This window comes from Plectropomus leopardus, chromosome 11 (assembly GCF_008729295.1).
Source record: "Plectropomus leopardus isolate mb chromosome 11, YSFRI_Pleo_2.0, whole genome shotgun sequence".
NCBI classification, from domain to species: Eukaryota; Metazoa; Chordata; class Actinopteri; order Perciformes; family Serranidae; genus Plectropomus; species Plectropomus leopardus.
Genome location: NC_056473.1, coordinates 19,332,324 through 19,354,162, shown reverse-complemented (window position 1 = coordinate 19,354,162; position 21,839 = coordinate 19,332,324). Strand labels below are relative to the sequence as shown.

Sequence of the window (21,839 nt, the reverse complement as noted above, 5' to 3'; positions counted from 1 at the left end):
TAAGTTCTCTGTTTTTTTGTTCGCCATATTTGCAGTGTTCCAAATTGCATAGCCTACTTTTTTTCATTTTACTCAAAATTTTGTGCCAAGAATGCAACGGAAATATGAGCAAAGCTCAAGGCAAGTAAAAAGACCAAGACTGTACAAGTGCACCTACAGGATTACACTGAATAGTAGTGACATCACATAGCGGCTGATGATGCCTGGGTGCTGAGATGACCTGCAATCACACCTCTGATTTGCACTGATTCAAGAATCCTGTCCACCTCACTGTATAATATTTCCAAGTTCAGGTTGATTTTAACACACACAAGCAGATACATAGATTACAAAGTGTCACTATCTTAAGGTGTTAAAACAGCAGAGAGGGGAAGGGTAAAGAGAGGGTGCAATAAGTGCAATATGAGGCCGTTTACAGCTACAGTAAGCACAGCTCAAGTTATTTTATTCATAGAATAAACTAAATCACAGCTCAACAAAGGATAACCAACATAAGTTCTTTGTAATTTATTCCACAAAGTGTCACTATTTCAAGGTGTTGTCGCAGCAGAGAGGGGAAGGGTAAAAAGACGGTGAAATAAGTGTGATATTAGGATGTTTTTACAGCTACTGTGAGTACAGCAAGTTATTCTGATGTCCTAACATTTTACATAAAAGAAAAAAAGGGTTGCTGTTCATCACCATGACATTGAGAACTCTAATTTGAGATAAAACAGTCAATAGCAGTCTATAACAAAATGTGTTACAAAATATTTGCTTATTTTACATAAACTATAAATAAACTATTAAAAAATATATTAAACCAACACATTCAAAGTTATCACAAATTGCTGCTTTGCAGTGGGCTTCCAAATCTACATTTAATGCTCCAGGTATATTTCTGCATCTAATATTTACGCTTTGGTATGCAACTACCTTGATGTCAACACAAGCACATGGAAAACAACGCTAGGATGTCAACAAACACCCATGCTTACATGGATGGTTAGGATTAGGCAACAAGGGCACAAATAGTTAGGTTTAGGCAAAAGAAACACATGGTGAGGTATAGAAAAAAAACATGGCATTCACATGGGAAGCAAACACCAGACTCCTGCATGACAGTCCCTAGTTTGTTTGATCCATCCACTGTTTCAGAATCAGAATCAGAATCAGAAATACTTTACTGATCCTCGAGGGGAAATTGCCTTCTCCTGCCCTGTCCTATAGGGACCTTCATCCTCCTTATACTATGGCAATGCTTCAACCTGACGCCATCCAGCAGCGTATCATGTGGACCAACAGATTCCATTTGGCTGCATTCTCAACTTAAATCGACTGTCTACGCATGATTCTGCCACTGCAGGTGCCGTCCAGCTGTTCAGCAGCATATACTAACACCACAATCAGTTCCATCCAGCCTCATTCTTAGCTGACGACATCCAGCGGCTTACGACACAGATGCAAAAGGTGGTTTTTGGTGTCAGGATTTTGCGCCAAAAGCACAGCAAAAGCAGTGGTATTTTACGACGTTGGAATGCGTAAGGGCTGGCCCTACAGTAACCATTAAAAGTCATACACTGATGATACTGCTGTCTGAAACAGTAATACTGTGGCCTCAAGATGTAATAATAAATAAAAGGTGATCTGCAAATCATGGTGCTGAGATAAACTGCATGAACTTCAGTGTTCTCTGGAGATGTTCGTCTTGTGTTGATTCAAAAGATGACAGCATGCACAATATAGCCTAAATTCGACCTCATCGCCACAACAACACATAAAAATCCCACAGCGCGGGACACAAATATAGACATCGTCACCAAAGCCACACCTCAGCCTAAGATCACAGACATCACAAGTGTAGCAATCATAGTGTGTGTGATATTGCTGTCCAACTAAATCCAATAAAAGCCCTTCAATATAACAATGACACCTACCTGTAGGGGATCCCTCAAGCACCTCTCCTGTGTAGCGCGTCTCTTTGAAGATGGGCCGGTTGTCATTTTGGTCGATGACGGTGATCACTAGCATGACCGGTCCCTCAACAAGGTTTCCAGAGAAGTCTGTGGTTGAGACTTCCAGCTGTGTGGATGAAAAGATAAAGGAGTTTATTTTCTCTTCTGGGTGTAACTCTTATTCACAGTAATCTTTGTAAAATTGTAGGTGAGTGTTTCACAGTGTGTACTGTTATGCATCCAGCTACAAAACATCCCACCAGTCTTTTAATAGGAAGACAGCACTTTTTAAACACTAAAAACATCCCTTCCATTTGCCGTATCTTTCTCTTCATATTACAATCATGCTTAATAGTTGAATTCTCAACATTTGTCTGAACACGGATAAAAAGGTCACAATTATTCCGTCTTTGTTGTCAGTAGTGGGCAATTTCCCCTAATCACAATAATGAAATTATTTGTTTCTTAATTTGCTATCAAGTGCCTGAGTATTTAGTTGATATAGTGCCTTCACACTTACTTATAAATTCCAATTTGGGTAGTTATATACATGCAATCACTCAACCTCAAACATCCATGCAAGGAATCTTTGTAATTATCTGGTGAGATTTTTTTACTACATTTAGTTTCTTACTTCTCTTAATTCAAACTGTGTCCTTACATACATATGACTCTCTAGATTCCTTACAGGCACTTCCAGACATTCAAATAAAACCTTTGCCGGTTAGAGGAATTCTTCATTCATAAAATCATTATTTGCATATCAACTACTCACCCCGTCCTACATTGATTTCACAAAGAAAACTTTGTTTTACTCGCATGCCTCGGTAAATGAAAAATCCGAAAACTGAGAAAGGGCACACTATCCGTATCTGGACGTGTTTTAAATGGTAAGATTTTGACGATTTGAAACACATATGTTTGGGAAAAACTGAGCATGAGACTGGATAAATGAGACTTGGATTATACTGCATAAGTTGTGTGACAGCTTCTAAATAGATGTTTTGATGTAGTTTTGCTGTTTTGTAACACTGCTGCCTCTCACTCCAATTCATCAATAATTTTCTCCCCTGCTGTTGGATTTTTTGTTCTCCATAGAGACATGCGACACAAAGGTTTTTTTTTGTTTTTTTTTTCAAATTTAACATAACATATAGTGAGCAATTGATATACAAATGATCATTTCGTGGGTTAAGTATTCCTTTAGGATTACTCATCTCCTCCTCTCCACCACTTGCACCTCGTCTGTTCACCACCGAGGGATCTTCCATTGGCCCACATCATATATTTATGCATTCGGCTTCTCCCTACTCTGCAGTTTTGCTCGTCATACCCCCGGTTCACCTAGGGGACCATGCCGGCTTAACTGAGTAGAGTTTAAATATGCTCAATATAAATTCTGGAATCAAGCAGCTTTTAATGCATCGTGGGACAACTTAATCAGCCTACAGCCTAAATACTAAACAGATACCACTAAAGCTGAGCCTACTAAATAGATCAGTGTGGAGTTGAAGTATAGGATGAAAGATGCCCTCTGTCCTCTGTATCAGCTGACTCCAACCAGCTGCATTGTTTTTTAGTTGTTGTGTATATTAATAGTAACTCCTGTATTGTGCTCGAACAATTGTCAGGAAGCAGAGACAAAGAAACGCTTTCAGGTTCAACAAACACGTCTTGTGCACTCCTTTTTTTGTTCAGAAGCTCCTTTTGCTTGCGGCTAGTAGCTGGTCAGATGTCAAAACGCAGCGTTAATGATGCATAGCAATGGCTGAAAAAGATACAACTTTACTTCATGCAGAAAAACAGCAGTTTCATGACTAAAACCATTAACATTAAAGACATATTTGCTACCTGTGTTCATAATTGTAGGTAGGAGTTCCAAATTAACCATACCATATTTACCATTTAACACATTATTATACTTGCAAGATAACAGTCAAGTTTTTACTTTAAGGCAGGGGTCTTCAATGTTTTTTCAGGCCAAGAAGCTAAGAGTGAAAGTAAGCTGGAATCCTATAAAACTGAGCTGAACTTAAGATAATTCTCTGAATATTTTTGTGTCTTCTCTCGATTGCGCCATAGCTGCTAAATCAGCATAGCTGTAGCACATCAAGATGCATTAGCCTCTGCTGCTGCATTGTCACCGGTGGTTTTTGAGGTGGATGGTGTGTCAGAGTCTCTTGCTCAAAAAGTTACAAAATGACTGAATGATGAATGTGTGCACACTTGGAATAATAATACAGATAATTGGCCAATATGTTTCAATAGTATGTAAATGTTAGCTAACTAGTTTACCAAGCCATTACAGATAGGTGTCACAAACTACTTTGCTATGCAGTTACTCTGATGAACACCCACAGGGGTCACGGACCCTCTGCTGAACACCTGGCTTCAATGTGCAATTTAGCCTATTAAATAACTGACTGCCAAATTAATTGGGATGGCTCAGAGTGATTACCAGAAAAAAAAGAAACAGTTGAGAAACCCGTTTTATCTTGTTTATTAAGGTTCTCTCAGCTGTGGTCTCTTTAGTTGACTTTGATTATACAGGAGATTGTGTAATTCTGCAGCACTATATATCTGGCATATTTGTATTCGGTATAAATGAATAAAAGCAACAGACTGGGAAAATAAACATACACACAATTCCTAACTCAGATTGCTAGTGACTGGACACTTAACAACCTGTATGTTGCCAGTGCTTATTGTCACAAGATTGTCATCACTGATGATACAATCAAGCATCCATGCCTCTAGAAATCCTATCTGCAGATGAGACTACACACCCTATGAAGTCAGCGATCTGTATCCTATAAAGACACCATATGTAATGACATTACCTCCATTCCTATCCTAATCTGTGGCTAAAGAGATCACTTCACTTCCTTTATTAGCGCTGGAGCAGGGCTGGAGAGATTAATCAGGGGAAGAGAGAGTTAGCCAGAGAGGTTCCTCCTTTATCTGTGGCATCACATTACCAGCCTTTCCTCTTCCTATCAGTAATGCATGACATCACGCACCCTCTCTATCACATGGGTCATCCCACTCCTTTCCCTCTATCTCGCTCCTCTGTCTTCCTCTTCCTTTGTCCTCCTCTCTGTCCATCAGTATAGAGCCTGGAGCATATAGTGGAATGGCAGTAATGGCACACATGCAGCTGAACTAAGTGTTTTAGGTGTTAGGAGCCTAATGGTTTCATATATCATCTCATCCTCCCTCTCTCTCTCTCTCCTTCTCTGCTTTGAGAATATACCATGGGAGGCTTTTCATGTGAGGGACCATTTCCCCCTCAGTCTCCATCCCACAGAACTGCTGACTCTCAACTAACGGTGTTCTCAACGTGACATGTATTTTCATCCCATCCACTGCTCAGCTCTCACACAGGCTCACACATGCTAAGTGGCATACTATAAGGCTGAAACAAGCATACGGGGATCTGCATGGCAAAGGAATTACTGTCCTGTGCCAACAAGCATATGTATGCATGGTTTCACTCGCTCACACAGGCGCACACAGTCTGTCTTTTTTCTTCTCAGCACGTCCAAGCTGTAATGAGAACATTAGCTGTGAGGTGCCTAGCATCACATCATTTGAATGGGGATCACAACAACAGCACAGCAATAACCTGTTTGGCAGACAAAGGGAATACATAATCAAACACACATCCTGTCATGGTGAAGACAATGGTGTGATCTTTCAAACAAAGCCAGCCATGAACAGATTTGGATTTGCAAGACTTTCTTTGAACTATACATGACACACAAATATAGGAGCTGCTTTCTGATTCCACCCTACATGTATAGCACAGGTTCATGAGAACATGAAATAGTTTACAGTTGTATGCTGAAAGATATTGGTATGCAGAGTGAATTAAACAGTAAAGTTTTAATGGAAGTTATGTGACGTAAGAGGCAACTTGAAATAAGAAAAAAGTAAATTGCACATGATGATTATACAGCTTCAGGAAGTTCACAGAAATACAATAGGAGAAAAAAACCTCTTTGATCATTTCAGTAGAGATGCAAAATAGACGAGATGCTGGTTTCATGATGGTTTCCTTGATGTAAATTCTTATTACAAGGTTCCTAAACACGGGGGTCTCCTAGACAATGTAACAATGCAATTGGTTTAGATCATGACCACCTAGTTATTTATTTTGGGAAAAAAAAAATAAATAAAAAGATATATATCATATATAGATCATGTTATGGTGGCGATGTCCACTTCTATGGAATTGTCTGAAGCTTTCCTAAACAGTGTAGTCTTTAGCTACTGCCGATCATTTTTACTGCATGTTACATTAACGTGCCCTCTCTGGTTGGGTGTTTCTCACCTAAATACACGGACCCAGGTTTTTGTTCTTTTGACTTTTTACCAAATAACCAGAAATGTTCGGACATGGTCACCTATTTTTTGCGATGATGATTCAGCTGTGAGAGTTTTGTGCCCATCCAAGACATGGAGGCATTTTGACTGTGAGTCACCTAACTTTGTCTTTATAGGAAATGAATGTGACATTTACTGATGGTACCAAAAGCACCCAAAATAACACCCACTTCACTAAACTGTCTGCACTAGTTTCAAAGTTTGACTGACATCTGTCTATGCATATACATTTTCCCTGTTATAACAACATAATAAAGTACTTTATTTTATTACTACCAGATTAAATAGCATACTGTAAATATATAAGACCATACTATATTTGATGTGTGACTGGGGCAGAACTATTTTTTTCTTCTTTCTCTGCTTCCTTCCTGCATCACTTTTCACTGACTAACCATATGTTTAAAAATTATCCTACTACGTAGCTCAGTGTTTTGATGTAACTCAGCCAAAAACACAGAAGCAAAACTGAAATCTTGCCCTAAGTATGTGTAAATGGTAATAAACGACTATCATCATTTTTATACCTTGTCTCAAAACCATAATCTTTTACAAAGAACATTTTCCTCACCCTGCAGGCCTCGTGTGAAAGACTGGGTCTGATTAAACAGCTTTCCTTGCAACAATGAGAATATTCATCAAACAGAATTCGGTATAAGCTGTGTGTCGTTCCACACTCTACATTCATCTCTGCACTGCTACTACTGTAGGTGCCACTTCTCCTCTATTATTTTTTTTTCTACTTGTGTATGAAGAATTCTGACTGGCCCTTATTGGCTGAATGCTTGTGTAAATCCTCACCTATGCCCCCGTCCTCTCCTCTCAGAGATCTTTGCATAATGGAAGACTGCACAGAATATCTGCATATGATTTCGTCTGTGCATGACAGACATAAAAAGGGTGGCAGAGAATATTTTTTTTCTGTATATATGTGGACATTGTCTATTAGCGTGGGGATATGTGGGATATGGTCTTTTGAGGCCCAATTAGTTACCAGCCTACAGGTTTTACTGGACATATATGCAGCACCTTCATCAGTCACCTCTTTCTCTGGGGAACTGACAACTTCTAGGATCTATAAAATATGCATTTCTTACTTGTTTGGATGTCTGTGCTTTCAGTGGAATCAACTCTAACTTACTGGTACCTGCTGCAATACGCAAAGAATGACCCATTACAGTCCTAAAAGCACCCAACTGGGATGATGAGTGTGTATGTATGTGTGTGTGGACTGGTTTGGGAAGTTTAAGTTAGACCCGAGGCATTGCAGTCCTCTCATGGCTCATCACTTGCCTGTTAGCAAAATGGGAATGCTATTTTGTCTCTATCACGTATCAGAGCTAAATATTTTTTCAAGTTGAAAATTAGCAGAAGAGTGAGCACGAAGGGGCAGGGATTTCATTTGGAGGGGAAATAACTTATCAAAGGCAGGGAGAATTGGAGAAGATGGGACCCTGGCTGTGCCAGAACAGCAGCAGTCAGTCGCAGCAGAAATGATGAACCCTGTGGCCATTACCCCTGTGCTCACTGGCTGACCTGTCCCCACCTTAGGAATGCAGATCTGTGACTGTGAGTCATCTGGTCTGTTAACGTTACAGGTCTGGTTGAAGGGTTTCCTCTCACTTTCCTTTTTTCCTCCCAGATTGTGTCAGATGAGAGCAAGCAGGACTATTTTCTCTAAGAGCTGAGATCATTATCAGGCTAAGACCTTGACACAGGTCACAGTTTCTTTCTAAATTAAGGCTGCTCCTTTTCATTATTCAAGTGTTGCTCATATATGTATGTATGTATCACGAAAACAACATGGTTAATTTATTATAATGGGATGATGGATGCTTCATTGTGAATATCTTTTATTGGTATTGCTACTTAAGCATGTACAGCTTTTAACTGACAGGAACCAAATTATTTTTATAGAAATAGACCTCGTACATATTACGTTTTTTTGAGTTTTGTTTTTTTAACTGACACAACCTTGGTGTTAGAGAAATGTGTCTCAATCCCTTTTAGCATGAAAAGGATTCAGAGCTATCGTTATTCAACACATGGACAAGAGGAATCAGTGATACATAAAAGCACTCATGTAAATTTGCTGGAGACGCACATGCGCACTGATACACACAAACATAGACAATGATGTAAAGTGTAACTGAAATTTTGGACGGGTGATAAGGGTAACTACATTCTGAAATCCTTTGGTTTGTTTCAACATAAATTTATAAGAGAACATAAAACACAAAGTCCCTGTCTTTCTCTCTCTGTCTCCAAGGATACCCTCGAGCTCGGAGTATTGAATGGTCTGTGTGCCCAGATGAGAAGCTAGGCTGATTACAGGGGAGGGACAGGTAGAGGTGTGAGCTGAAGCTTCGGGCAATTGGGCGCTTGGCTTATTGTGGCAGAGGTAGAGGCTTTATCACAGCCTTAAACACAGACAAGAATAAAAAGAGTGAAAAGGGAAGTGGTGAAAGGGGCCGAGTCATGCATATGGAAGCGTCTCCATTGCCTTCCACTGCCATCGCCTCATTTCACATTCACTCAGCATTCAGCTCCTCCTGAGCCATTCAAGTAGTCCTCCCTTTGCTAGGGTAGTGAATTCAAAGGGGCTCTGCCTGCCTGCCGTTTTCTTAAGATCCCAGTGAAACTGCTCTGCAGTAGCTCCAAGGTGAATAGTTCCCAGAGCCTCCCAAACACTTCTGTGGCTCAGCCTTTATCAACAGGCTGTGCTCCACCCCGCAGAAACCTGGTCCTGCCCTAACACAGTTCAGACAGTCCCCGGGAGGGAGAACTTTCTCTGCCTAAAACTCTCCTCAGTGCTCTCCCTTGGACACAGCAAAGGTAGGGCATAATCTGATCTGTGAAACTTGCTGATGTGCTGTGCAGCTCCAGCAGAGTGATTTTGATTGGTCAGCTCAGTTTAGAAAATCTAGAAAAAGAAGAACCCGAGGGTGGGTCAGAGGCATCAAAGATATGTCTTCACAGTAAGTCTTGGCAGCCTAATGATGGCGGGAAGCTTGCCTATGAAAACTCAAATGGTTGTCATGAAATCATCATATGTTATTAGAAATTGCAAAGTGTTTCAAAGAAGTTTCTTGGTACAGTGCCTTTAAAATGTGTTAAAGTCACACAGACAAACAAAACAAAGAAACAGCTTTGTCACACCCACAGCCTGTAAACCTGTGAAGACCAGCCCTTTAGTCTTCTTTTCAATTTGCATACACCTTCTGCTACAGTACAGCAAGGTTTAATAACTGAGATTTTTTTACTTTCCCTTTCCCTGAAGAACTTCACTTTTTCCTCTATTTCTCTCAAAGCGTGGCCCTCAAGGCATCAGCTTCCCTTAGAAACACCCACTGGGATTTGAGAATGTTAAAACATGAGGCCTGTACACATCTGCTGCATCTCCCTTCAAAAACTTGAATCATTCGATAGCAAAGAAATTAAGCCATGGAAGCAGGCTGTCAACAAGGAAGTAAAGCTGTCGAGTGTGTTTCATGCTCTCACCACAGCTCTCCGAGAGACACAGGAAGACCAATAGGGACTGGCACAGAGTTTACTGCTGAAGAGTACATTTTTCTACAAAGTGAAACCACAACTTTGTGCCATCAAAGCTAAAGAAGTTAAATCAAAAACTCCCCGTACCCCTAAATTACAAGAGGAGGGCTTGGCTGAAACATTTTTAGCCATGCTAGCTGCGTCTCTCCAGGGATGGTGAGATTGTTCTCTCGAATAGTTGGTCCACAAGAAATATCTCAACAACTATAAGGTGGATTGCTGTGAAATTTGAGAATATATTCATGGTCCCAAGGTGATAATTCCTGCTGATTTAAGTGATGCTATAACTCTTACTCCAGACTTACAATGATTTCTTTTAGTTTGTAGTGAAATATCTCAACAAATCTTAAATAGATCACCACAGAATTTGCTTTAGATGTCCTTAGTGTCGAAAAGGATAAAACTGCTACTTTAGGCATCCCCGAATTTTCATCTAGTGTCACAAGTGTCACATGCGAAACATGCCATCTGACATATTTTCCCTAGCTTTAGGCTGTTACTCAAACTACAGATTGTACTTTAATATTTTACATGCCCACCACTACGTACACGAAGAGTGTAGAAGGAAATCTCCCTTAAACTCAACCCAAAATTCAATCAAACACTACTGGAAAGTGCTGATCAAATATAAACTGAGATGCTATTACTGTATGCCCTATTTCTTGCATAAAAAGTCTTCAGAAACATATTTTAGTGCTCTGTTTAGCTGTAACACACACATTTTTGGACAGGAAAACTGTTTCCTGTATTGCAAAAATGGAGGCTGAAAAAACTGAGCTCAAACTTTAAAACTAAGCAGTGCTCATACAAGATGAATCAGGTTTCTGTTACTCCATTGCCCATTTCTCACCTAATAAGTTTTCAGAAATATATTTTAACTTACTGTTCAACTGTTATTCCACATTGGAATTACCATCCAGCAGCCATATTGTTTCCTGTGTCACAGTGGACGAGACTGCATTCACCCACTATAACAGGAGCTTTTTTTGGTCCACTGTGCATTTTTTTTTAAAGATTATTTTTGGGGGGTTACAACTTTTACAGCTTTAAGCATGAAATGGAATAGAGAGAGGATGACATGCAGCAAAGGATCGCAAACTGGAATTGAACCTGTGACGGCTGTGGCAAGGACACCTTTGTACATGAGGCATCCGTTCTACTCGATGATCTACAGGGCATCCCCTGCTTGTTTTTTTTTTTAGTTTTAGGTTTTTGACCCCTTGAGCACAAAAGAATGCCACAGTCCTTTCCCTCTGTTTTCTCTAGTCATGTAGCACCAATTTGAAAAGTATTTGCTCCTTTCTACTGCATAGACAGGCCAGTTTTAATGGCAGGACCATCTTTACAGCAGTGAAATACTTCTTTAACATTGCATAAAATGCCATGTTCAGGTCACTGTTTTCATTTGTTCAGTACTTTGGCATATGGTATTTCCATCTGCCTCAGCTGCACTTTGTGCAGTGTTTATTAGCAAATGTTAGCATGCATTACTCTTAGTTTGCTAACATAGTGATGACTGTACCTGCTCAGCGTCAGTGTGTTAGCATTGTCTGTGTAAGAAGATCAATATGCTAATGCCACCATTTACCTCAAAGCACTTTTGGGAGGCTGCAGTTGGCGATGACATTGAATTGTTATACTGACAAGTGATTCTATTATTTTGTCCATCCCATTTATTACAGTGAGGGTAGGCTAAGCAATGGAAACGCCTCTCTATATAATGCACTGCAATTGCGACAAAAAGTGAACAATCTTCATGAATGGAGGGTGTACTGCAAGGCTGTTGTATTAGACTGTATTAGTTTTAGGTGGACGTAATATGGTCACAAGTGTATGATCATGGCTTTGGCAAGTCAGAGAGAAGAGAAGGTAGATAACAGTCACAAACTAAATCATGGCTATGGTCTAAAATACATGATACAATGATTCAAATGTGGATAACTACTAAAAACAAATGGTTTGACCTTATTATCACTCAAAAAATGTTTGACATTTCTTGTAATATATGGGCTAAACCTAGTCAGCAGCTAAATCATAATTAGGAAATTAGGCTGTAATGATGCATTAGTCGAAAAATATGTGATGCGAGATGATCAGCTCAACAAGTAATTTGTTATGATTTGGTACACCCCATGACCCCAAAAATGATCAGTGCAGTTCTTGTTGCTAAGACATGAATAAAGCCCATCCTACACTCAAAACTTTGTGTTAATAGAGATTTTTATTGAAAATGAAACCCCAGCATAGCTTTCTCATGTAATCCATGTTTAAACAACCAGCCCTAAATCTTTTGAGTTATAAAGCTAGCATTAATTATTTTAAACCCCTTATTACGAGGAGTTGTCAGAATGAATGTTCTGCAAAAATGATAAATTATTGAATAAAATGGTAATGTGCTACTCAGCAAACAAAACTGCTCTTGGAATATTGGATTGTGTTATGCATGGCTTTCCTTTTCTATGTCTTATCCCAGAGTCACTGATCTGAAATGTTCCTCATTACATCAAAAGAAAAGAAGCTCATGGAATGTCAAAGAAGATATAAATAGATGGTCTTTGGAGAGAGAGAGAGAGAGAGATTCAACAAAAGAAGGAAGGTGAGAAAGAGTGGTGGGGGGGGTTTAAAGTATAGAGAAGATAGAAAATGATAGAAAAGATCTTTCATTTATCTGGCCGTCTGGCAAGATAAAAAATAATCCTGCTTCTGAAAGGCGTTGAAAGAGTCACAAAGGCTCTCCCTGGTGTATCATGGTACAAAATAGCCCCCCTCCTCTTCTAAGGTATAATTCAATCTCCTTTGTCTGGTGCTGAAAGTACTGTTTGGAGGGTCGGTGGAAAACTAGGCTTACCTGTCTACTACTGTCTCCCCCGCTTCTTTTGTAATGTCTTATATTTGTCCTTTGAGGAGGCCTATATATGGTGTACTCACAACTGAACTGTGGCATCAACAAGACAGCTGTGTGCAATTACTATACAGGTATTTCATTTGTCGCCTTAAATAAAAATACTATCATATCTGCTTGAGAACATACCAGAAGGGGCCCTTTAGCTCACCCGGTGGAGTAGGTGCCCCATGTAGAAAGGGCTTAGTCCTTGCCCAATCAGCTGTGGGTTTGAATCCAGCCTGCATCCCCCCCCACACTCTTAACCTGACCTATAAATAAAGGCAAAACCCTAAAGAAAATGATCTTATCAGAAAAATATAGAGAACAAAACAAACCGTAAAATAAAATATGACATCCACTGAGCTTCGACAAGAAAGCAGCTCTGTAACATCAAATACAGAAAATCAACTTTACATTTCATGCCGTGTACTGATTTCATTTACAACACGCCCTAATATGCCACTCTACTGTACAGTATGTAACAGTGTATACAACATGCAGGGCCGGTGCATCAATATAGAACTGAATGCCTGGAGTGGCACTTTGGAAAGGGTGGCAAAATGTATGCCAACTATTCATGAGTAAAATCATACAGTAACCAACGGCAGTAAGTGCAGGCTCCCAACACAATAAGCTATGATTTCTGTAAGCACAATGAGCTGCTGAGATGATGCAATCCTGCTGCACTTGTTAAGAACAGTGTTTTATTTTGTGTGTAGCTCATAGGCAAAATTCGAGTGTATACGTTTTCTGCCCACGGTTCTCAACGTAGAGGCGGTTGAGCCAGCAGCTAGCAGCCAATGGTGCTAACTCTATAAACAGATGATGAACAGCTAAACAATGACAACAGTGCTGGCAGAGATAACGGTGTTAGCCAGGGAGGGTGGGTGCTACACTTCTGCGACAGCACCGTTCTGATATACCTGGTAACCACTGTATGAGTGCCAGGCAAAGTGGTGGCAATAAGCAAGCCCGTAGCAGTTGCATAGAGAATCTTTAAGATTATTTAAAATTAAATCAATGTAATAATGACTGAAAGCAACATTGTCTAAATTTCATCAGAGTGATGTCCCGAGCCTGAATCAGGGCATATTCTGGCCCTGGGATCTATAATAAAGCTGATCTTTTCATTCCCATCTGTGTTTTGTCCATCTCAGTCTGCTAGTGTTGCAAAGCTGCTCTCCTTTATGACAGCATTTTGCTTGCATATGTGAGAGAAAATTAAAATGTGCAAATGTAAAAAATGATTTGGGCTTACTGGTGCAAGTGAGTGAGTTGTGACATCCGGGTGGGCAACATACACAGATACGCTAAGCTCTGTGCTTGAATCCAGTCTGACAGGTCTGTTATTGAATCTTATATCTTGCCTTCTTCTTTCTTACTAGCAAAGAGCAGTATACAAACATTCAGGCAGCTGTATCTAATAGTTAGAAGCTTCTGACCATTTCTTTTTGCCAGTTAAAATGACAAACTCCATGAGTGTCTTCACAACAGGCCAAAAATTAAACTTTCTGTTGTTGGATTTGAGTGATCTCTGCAAGCAGGTGTCTGTACTAAGATTATTTATGAAAGGAGAAGCTACACTCTGTAAAACAACTTATTGTGAGTGTTTTGTAGTTCATGCAGCTCTACAGAAAGAAAGGTCTTTAGTAAAATCAGTCAGCTGATCATATGTCCATTTCAGGAGTCACATCCCTCCGTGTAAACTTTCATGCATAGTTTTAACTTTACAGTTTTGAAACAGGAATTTGGTCGTATGGGATGTCATTTTCAGTGTTTAGCTGTCAGTTAGGTAAATATAAGTATTGATTGGATTGTATCCGATGACTTAAAATACTCAATCCGAAAGGATTCGGATTCCATAACTTATACAAGCCTATATTTTCTTCACTGAAAAGGGTTTGCTCTACAATGTGTCAAAAGTTACAGCCCATTGTAACAATAAATGTCTCACTGCAGAGTGCTGAGGTATACAGGAATAAAAAAGGTACTTTATTTTGACAGGTTGAGGAAAGATTGGACTGAAACTATAGATGCAACTTCCTCTATGTTTAGTCCTACAGACCTGAACAAGTGACTTTGAGCTGACACAGTAAATAATGAATGTGCATTCATTTTTAGATGGCCTATCATTCTCAGAAATTACTTTGTCTCTGCTTACTGTATTTACTTTTGTACTCCCCTCATGGTAGACTTTATTAATCTGGTGACCCATTTCAGTCCATTTCCTGTCTTTTGTGGTCAAAGACAGTCATTTAAGAGGATAGTACTGAGAGTGTGTCTGACTCCAGTCTCAGCAGCTGAAAGTGGAGCTGCCCTGGTATCGAAGCAGAGTGCATTAGGGGTTGTGCCATGTGCCTCAGCAGGCGGCAGACAGGCTGAATTAACAGCGGTAATGCCTAAGGCTGAGCAACAGGGCACTCACTGTTTAATCAGGTTATCTGGGACTAGGGGCACAGCAGTATGCAGGGGTTTAAGGGGTTTTCTGGAAGGACAGCAGGATGGTGACAAAACTCTCAGAGTTGAATGATTTTGACCTGAAGGAAGGCTTAAAAAACAAGAAAAAAAATCTTAAAACTTTGAGGAAATCTCTCTGAACTGCACCGTAAAAGAAAGTTTCTTTTTTGTCACCAAATCCTTTTGAAGTATGCTTACATTTGAGGATATGTTTAAAAAACTAAAGCAGTTATTTGAGAAACCAAATAAGAGATGCAAAGTTGGCATACTGTGTACTTTATCTCAGAGACAGGAAGAAAGTATTGCAAACATTGTTAACTACACAATTATGCATGTGAAATAAATTATAGACCAGTGGCATTATCAGTGCAGAGCAATGGTGTGTGACCTTGCGGCATGAAAGCTTTGTGGTTATATTTCTTAAAGGTAAGAGCTATTATGGCAGCGAGAGGTTTGTTTGCTCAAAAAGTAGGTGGTGGTGTTGATGAGGTGTGTACGTGTGTATGTGTCTGTCCTTTATCTCTTGCCCACATACAGGGACTAAGTGCACATCAGGCCTGTTTTCCAGTGTGCAGGGCAGCGTATCCTGCTCTCTAAAGCCCAGGAAATTACAGTCCAGCCAAGCAGAAAACAGGAGTGGGATTTGGACAACAGGCTTCACCTGTCTCAGACCTCAGGCTCATAACGTTACACCGACTCTAAATGAGGAAGGCATTAGATTGCTGTATGAAACAGTGGTCTGTTGAAGTGTGCAGGTGTGTGTACCTGCATGGTTTCTTCTTAGAACATGCAATATGTATTGTTCATTTTCAGGAATCCAAAAATAGCTATTCTTCTTTTATGATTAGTCTTCCTTTATTCATCTTATTATCCTCCGTTGCTCTCCTATCTCGTCCGCCTTTTCTCACTTCCATGTGGTCTACTGTTCTTTCTTCTCTGCTTCTCTTAATACAATCTAGTCTCTTTCTTAAAAGTGTCTGGAGGCACACTGCCCCCAAATTATTCATTACATGTGGCTGTTTTGTCAACAAATAGAAAAACTGTCTTAATTTTGTTAGACAGCATGGACCACATGACCAGAAGTTAGCTTGCTGAGGACACAGTGCAGTTGGTGGAGGAGTCATGTGAATGGTGCTTTCAGGTATTTACCTTTCTGACAGAAACATATTATTCCTGATTGCCTGTCAGGTATCAGCTTTAAATCAAAGTAAAAGCTCAAACATGCACTGAGAAAAAAGTAATTTGTTTTTCTGTGCACACCAAGCAGAAACCTGGTGGCTGAAAAATGAAGCCAATTTGAAAGTGCGAAAACTGCTGTTCACTGAACCACCACTGGAGGCTGGCAGCGTAAAATACCATAGAGCCCTTTGTTCAAATGATTCCTGCCTGGTACGAAAAAAAAAAGAAAAATCTAAATTCATGACAACAGCACAGGGGGTGACTTTTTATATAACTCACCTGTTCACTATTTATTAAAGCTTGAAGTTATACATATTTAAGGGAGGGGAAGCTTTACTTTCCAATTGGCTTCATTCTCATTTCATTATCTAGATTTGACAGCCCCTAAAACTCTGCTGTGTTTGATTGTAAGGTTAGGAATAGTATTCCGTAGCTAACTAGACCTCAAGAGAAAAGAGAAAGGTCTGGCTCAACCCAACATTATTCCACTAAGTGGAAAAAAACACTCTGGGCTGTCTGAATTTCTTTAAACCAATCATAGTTGTTTCAAGGAAAACCAAGCCAAGATGCAGCAATGGTGCTTGTGCACAATAGTGTTGGGAGTGAACTTGTTTTGGGGAAATACTTGCACATGCAGAGGCAAACCCTGGCATCAAAATAGCTGAATCCCTGCAAGGGCACATGTTGACTTTGTAATGCGACTTTCAGAGACAATAATATGATTATTGGTGACCTACAGGTGTGTCAGTGTTGCACAGGTTGCTACCTCTGAGGTCATTTTTGTTTCAAATAGCCAGAGGTATTTTGAAAAAAGTAGCATGCTGATAGCGGAAGGGGAGGAGAATGAAATAACCAACAAATACGTAAAGTCTACATTCTGTGTGTTATACTATGTTAGGCCCTTTGAGCTATATATAACATATATAAAAGACTATTAGTATCCATAAAGAGGAGTACGAGTATCTAAAGACATATAGAAATATACAAACATATGAAGGTGCAGACACAGATACAGTACAGATACCCAAACGAACACATACGGTACAGTATGTAACTACCAGTAGGGTCAAATGTTTGGACTTTCACCTACAGTTCCTGTTCTTCAACCTCAGCAACATGACGGATTAATCAAAAAAAATCTCTCTCTCTGACACGCAAGCAGAAGGAAACAGTCACAGTAGAGCAGGTATAAGCCAGAAGGACAGATAGAAAGCAGAGCAGTGACTGTAAAATTTGATTAAACAACAAATCCGTGTAGGCATCCATGAGATCTGTGCCTTGTGCTGCAAGGTATAAGGATAAAATCCTGCAAAGTCACCAAATTAGCAAATTGTGGGAATCATTTGTTTTGTATGTCTGCAGAAATGGAAAGCCTAAAGCAATTTAATGCTTACACTGTTAGGAAATTAATACATATCTGCAGGAACCTGCCCTGAAATGCTTTAACTAGCACCTTTGTACCGTATGTGTTCTGTGTGTAAAGAGACTATTAATATATTATGTTATTTTCAGATTAAATGTGCTGGGGCAACAGTGGAGCATACAAGCAGAGGAAAAGTATATTTCAGGAGTATTAGAGACTGAGGAGATGACCAGCCAGCTGTCAACAGATCCCATATTCCCCATTTACGCTATGAATTCATACACTTCACATGACTGTACAGCATGTAAGCAGCAGCAAGCAGCTTATTAGAGGTGAAACAGTCAGCTTTTTAATGCACATGAATGGCTGACAGTTTGATCGGCACACCCCATGATGTGCATAGGTCATGTCAAGGTATATTTGAAATGCAGTCTCTCTGGTGAAATATTGTTCATGCAAATATCACTCATGTATGTTTGAATAGACTAAAGTATGTTGTCTGAAATGTTTTTGAATGCCACAGTTGATAGCAGCTGTCTATCATCACTTGCTCTAAAGCCGGATGCTATTCTTTTGCACAGTTTCACTGATGAGTTATGGGGCAGACTTCTGTTTGTGTTCACAATGTCAATGGTTTTCACAGCTTGCAATTCTGATATAAATTCGCCTCCAAAGTGTTGAGTCATTTTAGCTGTGATTGGTATGCAAATGCTATGCATTCAAGATCTTCCATGCATAATTAAACTATCAATATTCTAATTATTTTAGCCTTAAGCTGCTTTCTACAAATAAAAACAAATCAAACAAAAAACTACAGAGAGTCAGTGTCAGAAGCCACAGCCAGTCATTTTCATGGGAATGATCTGTCACAAGATGCCACCGTCTGATGTCTACTCTGTCAAAAATAGGTAAATATAGGTAAAATTGTTTTGCTTTATCTCTGCAGTTTGGCAACCAAACAGAACTGTTTGAGAGGACAGCTTTGCACACTTTTCTGAAAGCTGAGATATTTAAAAATCTAAAATTCAAAACAGCTGTCAATTCACAGCTTGGCCTTTGCGGAGTTGAGATAGGTCCATATGGCTTTTTCATGAGCCCTTCCTTTGTCACTGTGTACTGTGGCTTGACAGGCAGAATATAGAGGGCAGAGTATGGTGCCTTTTAGATCTGCTGTCAAAGGAAATCACAAGGGTGGATGCCACTTTCTACTGCAAGGTGCAGGCTGCAACGCCGTGCTGTGAGGCTGACAGGCCAAAGAAGGCAAACCAAAGACCTAACCAACACCAGTCTTTGGGATTAAGAAGATTTTTTAAGACATTTTTTGAGTCCTGTTTTTCCTTGTTTTTGTCATATATATGATATTATCTTGATGCTCATAAAGGTGGCCAAAGTTTTAAATTAGGTAAAAGTATTTAGAAGTAATACCTGTGAGCAAAAAACTCAGTCTTCAGACTGTTCTCAATATGCTGTTTCCTATGTTGTTTTTCTTCTTTTGAGATATCTGATGTCCACTCATAGAAGATTTTGCATTTTACATTATGTCTTCTACATTACTACTTTCCTATCCAGTTTTTATAAAGTTTTATTGTGGTCACTTTTAACCATGTATTTTAACTGAATACATGATTTTAGACACCAGACTTGGATTTTAACTTGTTTTATGGACTTGTTGATGCTCACAGCGCACAGGACGGCGAGAACTTGGCCGGCGAGAGTCACTTTCAAGGCCCATTGCCTCACATAAACTAGTTTCTAACACTGTTCTCTCACCGATTGTGGGATGACTTTTATGTTGCTATTTTACGTTTCCCATTTGTAACGATCGTGTTGTTTGATGTTTAATGCTGGACTGAATCTCGGCTATAATGGCTGTATGTGGGGAGTGTAAACAGCAGTATTCACTATGAAGAGAGGACGTCCAGCGTCTAAAATCCGAGCTTCGCAAAAAGGACCAGCTGTTGGAGAGCTTTGTCACTGTGGCCACTGCTCAGAGTAAGCATATTTCATATTCCCGATCTGACGGTCTTACTGCTCCTCAGCAAGCCAGGTCGCCAACACCTCCGGTGTCAGCGATTGTATCGGCTTCAGCAGCAACTGTTACCTGGCTAACGTCGATGCATGCAAGATTCTGTGCCCGGTGGGCCCAGCGGCAGCGGCACTGGTCACCACCATCACCACAGATGATCCGGAGGGTGACATGGGAAATGAGTCCTTGGCCCCGGCTCACAGCTCCACGTCAAAGCCGCCCCAGAGCCGCTTCATGTCTTCATGCCGCTTCATAGTGGATTTGGCTCCGGCCCATCTTGGCGATGCCCCTGCAGTACTGGTTCCCTCACTCATTCACAGCGAAAAACCGTCGTAGGACTCTGCAGGAGGCGTAAACAGACGCTCAGGAGGTCCTGGAATCGGGCGTTTCTCCAGGATGCTCGGTTTAAGCACCTGGCTCTCCTCTATCTGCGACTACCGGGGCTTTGGCTTCATAAACAATTACAGTGTTTTTTTGGGACAGGCAGGATCTTTTCGGGTCGGACCAGCTGCATCCCAACAAATCTGGCATACGGATGCTGGCAGCAAACCTGGTATATGGCATACTACATACTCGCGCCACCACACCTGGCGTGTGAACCGCCACACCTGGTCCGTCAGAAAATAATGTCCCCCAGGTCCTTGTCCCTATGGCTTTAGTTCCACCTTTAATAGTACTAGATTATTTAATGGGCTCGAACCCACTGTTGACATTTGTAGTATACCAGTAAGTAGGGGTATACATATATATATGAAAAATGTAGTCTTGGTTGCCATGTTGTTAGTTTCTCCCTGATTTTAGATAACATTCCCAGCGGAATATGTCCAACTGTGAATATACTGATTTAGGTTTATTTGTAAGTCCTCAGAAAGTGCCACCATGGTATATTCTGTTAAAGTACAATGCAAGTACGCTGCTACATGTAGCTAAATGCTAACATCAGGAAAACCTGTCCTGGTTGTCTGGTTTTTTCCCACTTTTGGATCATATTCCTGCTGAAACATGTACTGTTGTGAAGACTATGCGTTAGAGGCTTTTATTGTTGACTTTTTTATGATACAAAGAGCCACTATACTCCATTACAGTCCTTTCCCGGCTGCAATAAAGGCACATAAACCATGGATGTATTATAGTAAAGTATAGTGAGCATTAAAGCATGCAAACATGTTCTAGTAGAAACCTTAAATACAGGTATGAACCTGAAAATTTGCCTCCTTTTAAACTGCGTTTTTTCGACTATGAATATAAAATAATTAGGCAGCAACCACATATTCTTTGGATTTTCTTAACATAACAGACTAATGAGGCAGATAAGAGTTTACTGCATGTGTGAATCACACAAAGAGAGAAATTTTAACATGAAAATGATGCCCACAGCACTATTTGTGGCTGTATCCTTTTTGGAAACCTGAAATTTCAGCATCTCCAGGGTAAGCACGTACAAAGGACTCACCACACTTATTGTTGCAATGACCTGCATTACTGAGGGTCATCCTTCTACCTGTGTAAACAAGACTGTTATTTATCACTTCACGTTCTATCCTTCCTCTGTTCTAAGCCAATTAGGGTTCTTCCCCGCCACTCTGGACCCGACCCGAGCTTGTCATAACTGCAGTGCTAAGCCCTGTACGCCTCCCCTCTCCCTTCCTCTCCATTTTCCATCTCATTAGCATTCATTTTCACCCTAATTGAGCTTAATAAGAAAATAATGTTTGACATTAAATCCTTGTGAACATGTGGCCGAGCTGATCTGGTCTGTTTGTTCTTCCACAGCAAATGTTTACTTTGTCAGGGGTTTGTTTGTTTGTTTGTTTGCCTCGCTTGTTGTTCCCGTAATAGCCTATTTAGAATTCCCAGCTGTTCAATCTGTCTTGAGCTGACCCCGTGCTGTTGTTATGCTGAAGTTATACTGTGCTTTTCTTAAATGTGTGTCCCAAGTTCTGCTTTGTCTGTACTTTAACTTGCAACAGTGTCTGCATCCATATATTTCAAGCTGAGCCTCCAGAACTCTGACCACTGCATTTAAATACAAAGCCAGTCAACCTTATTGATTTCATT

General features: G+C 40.2%; 1 protein-coding gene across 1 annotated transcript in view; it reads right to left on the bottom strand.

Moving 5' to 3' along the window:
- The window catches only part of cdh13 (cadherin 13, H-cadherin (heart)), a 323,390-nt gene that overhangs the window by 132,432 nt on the left and 169,119 nt on the right, over nucleotides 1-21,839 (bottom strand). The window contains exon 7 of the mRNA XM_042496074.1: nucleotides 1,917-2,061. Within this exon, the coding sequence (XP_042352008.1) occupies nucleotides 1,917-2,061 (145 nt within the window). The remainder of the gene's footprint in view (nucleotides 1-1,916; nucleotides 2,062-21,839) is intronic.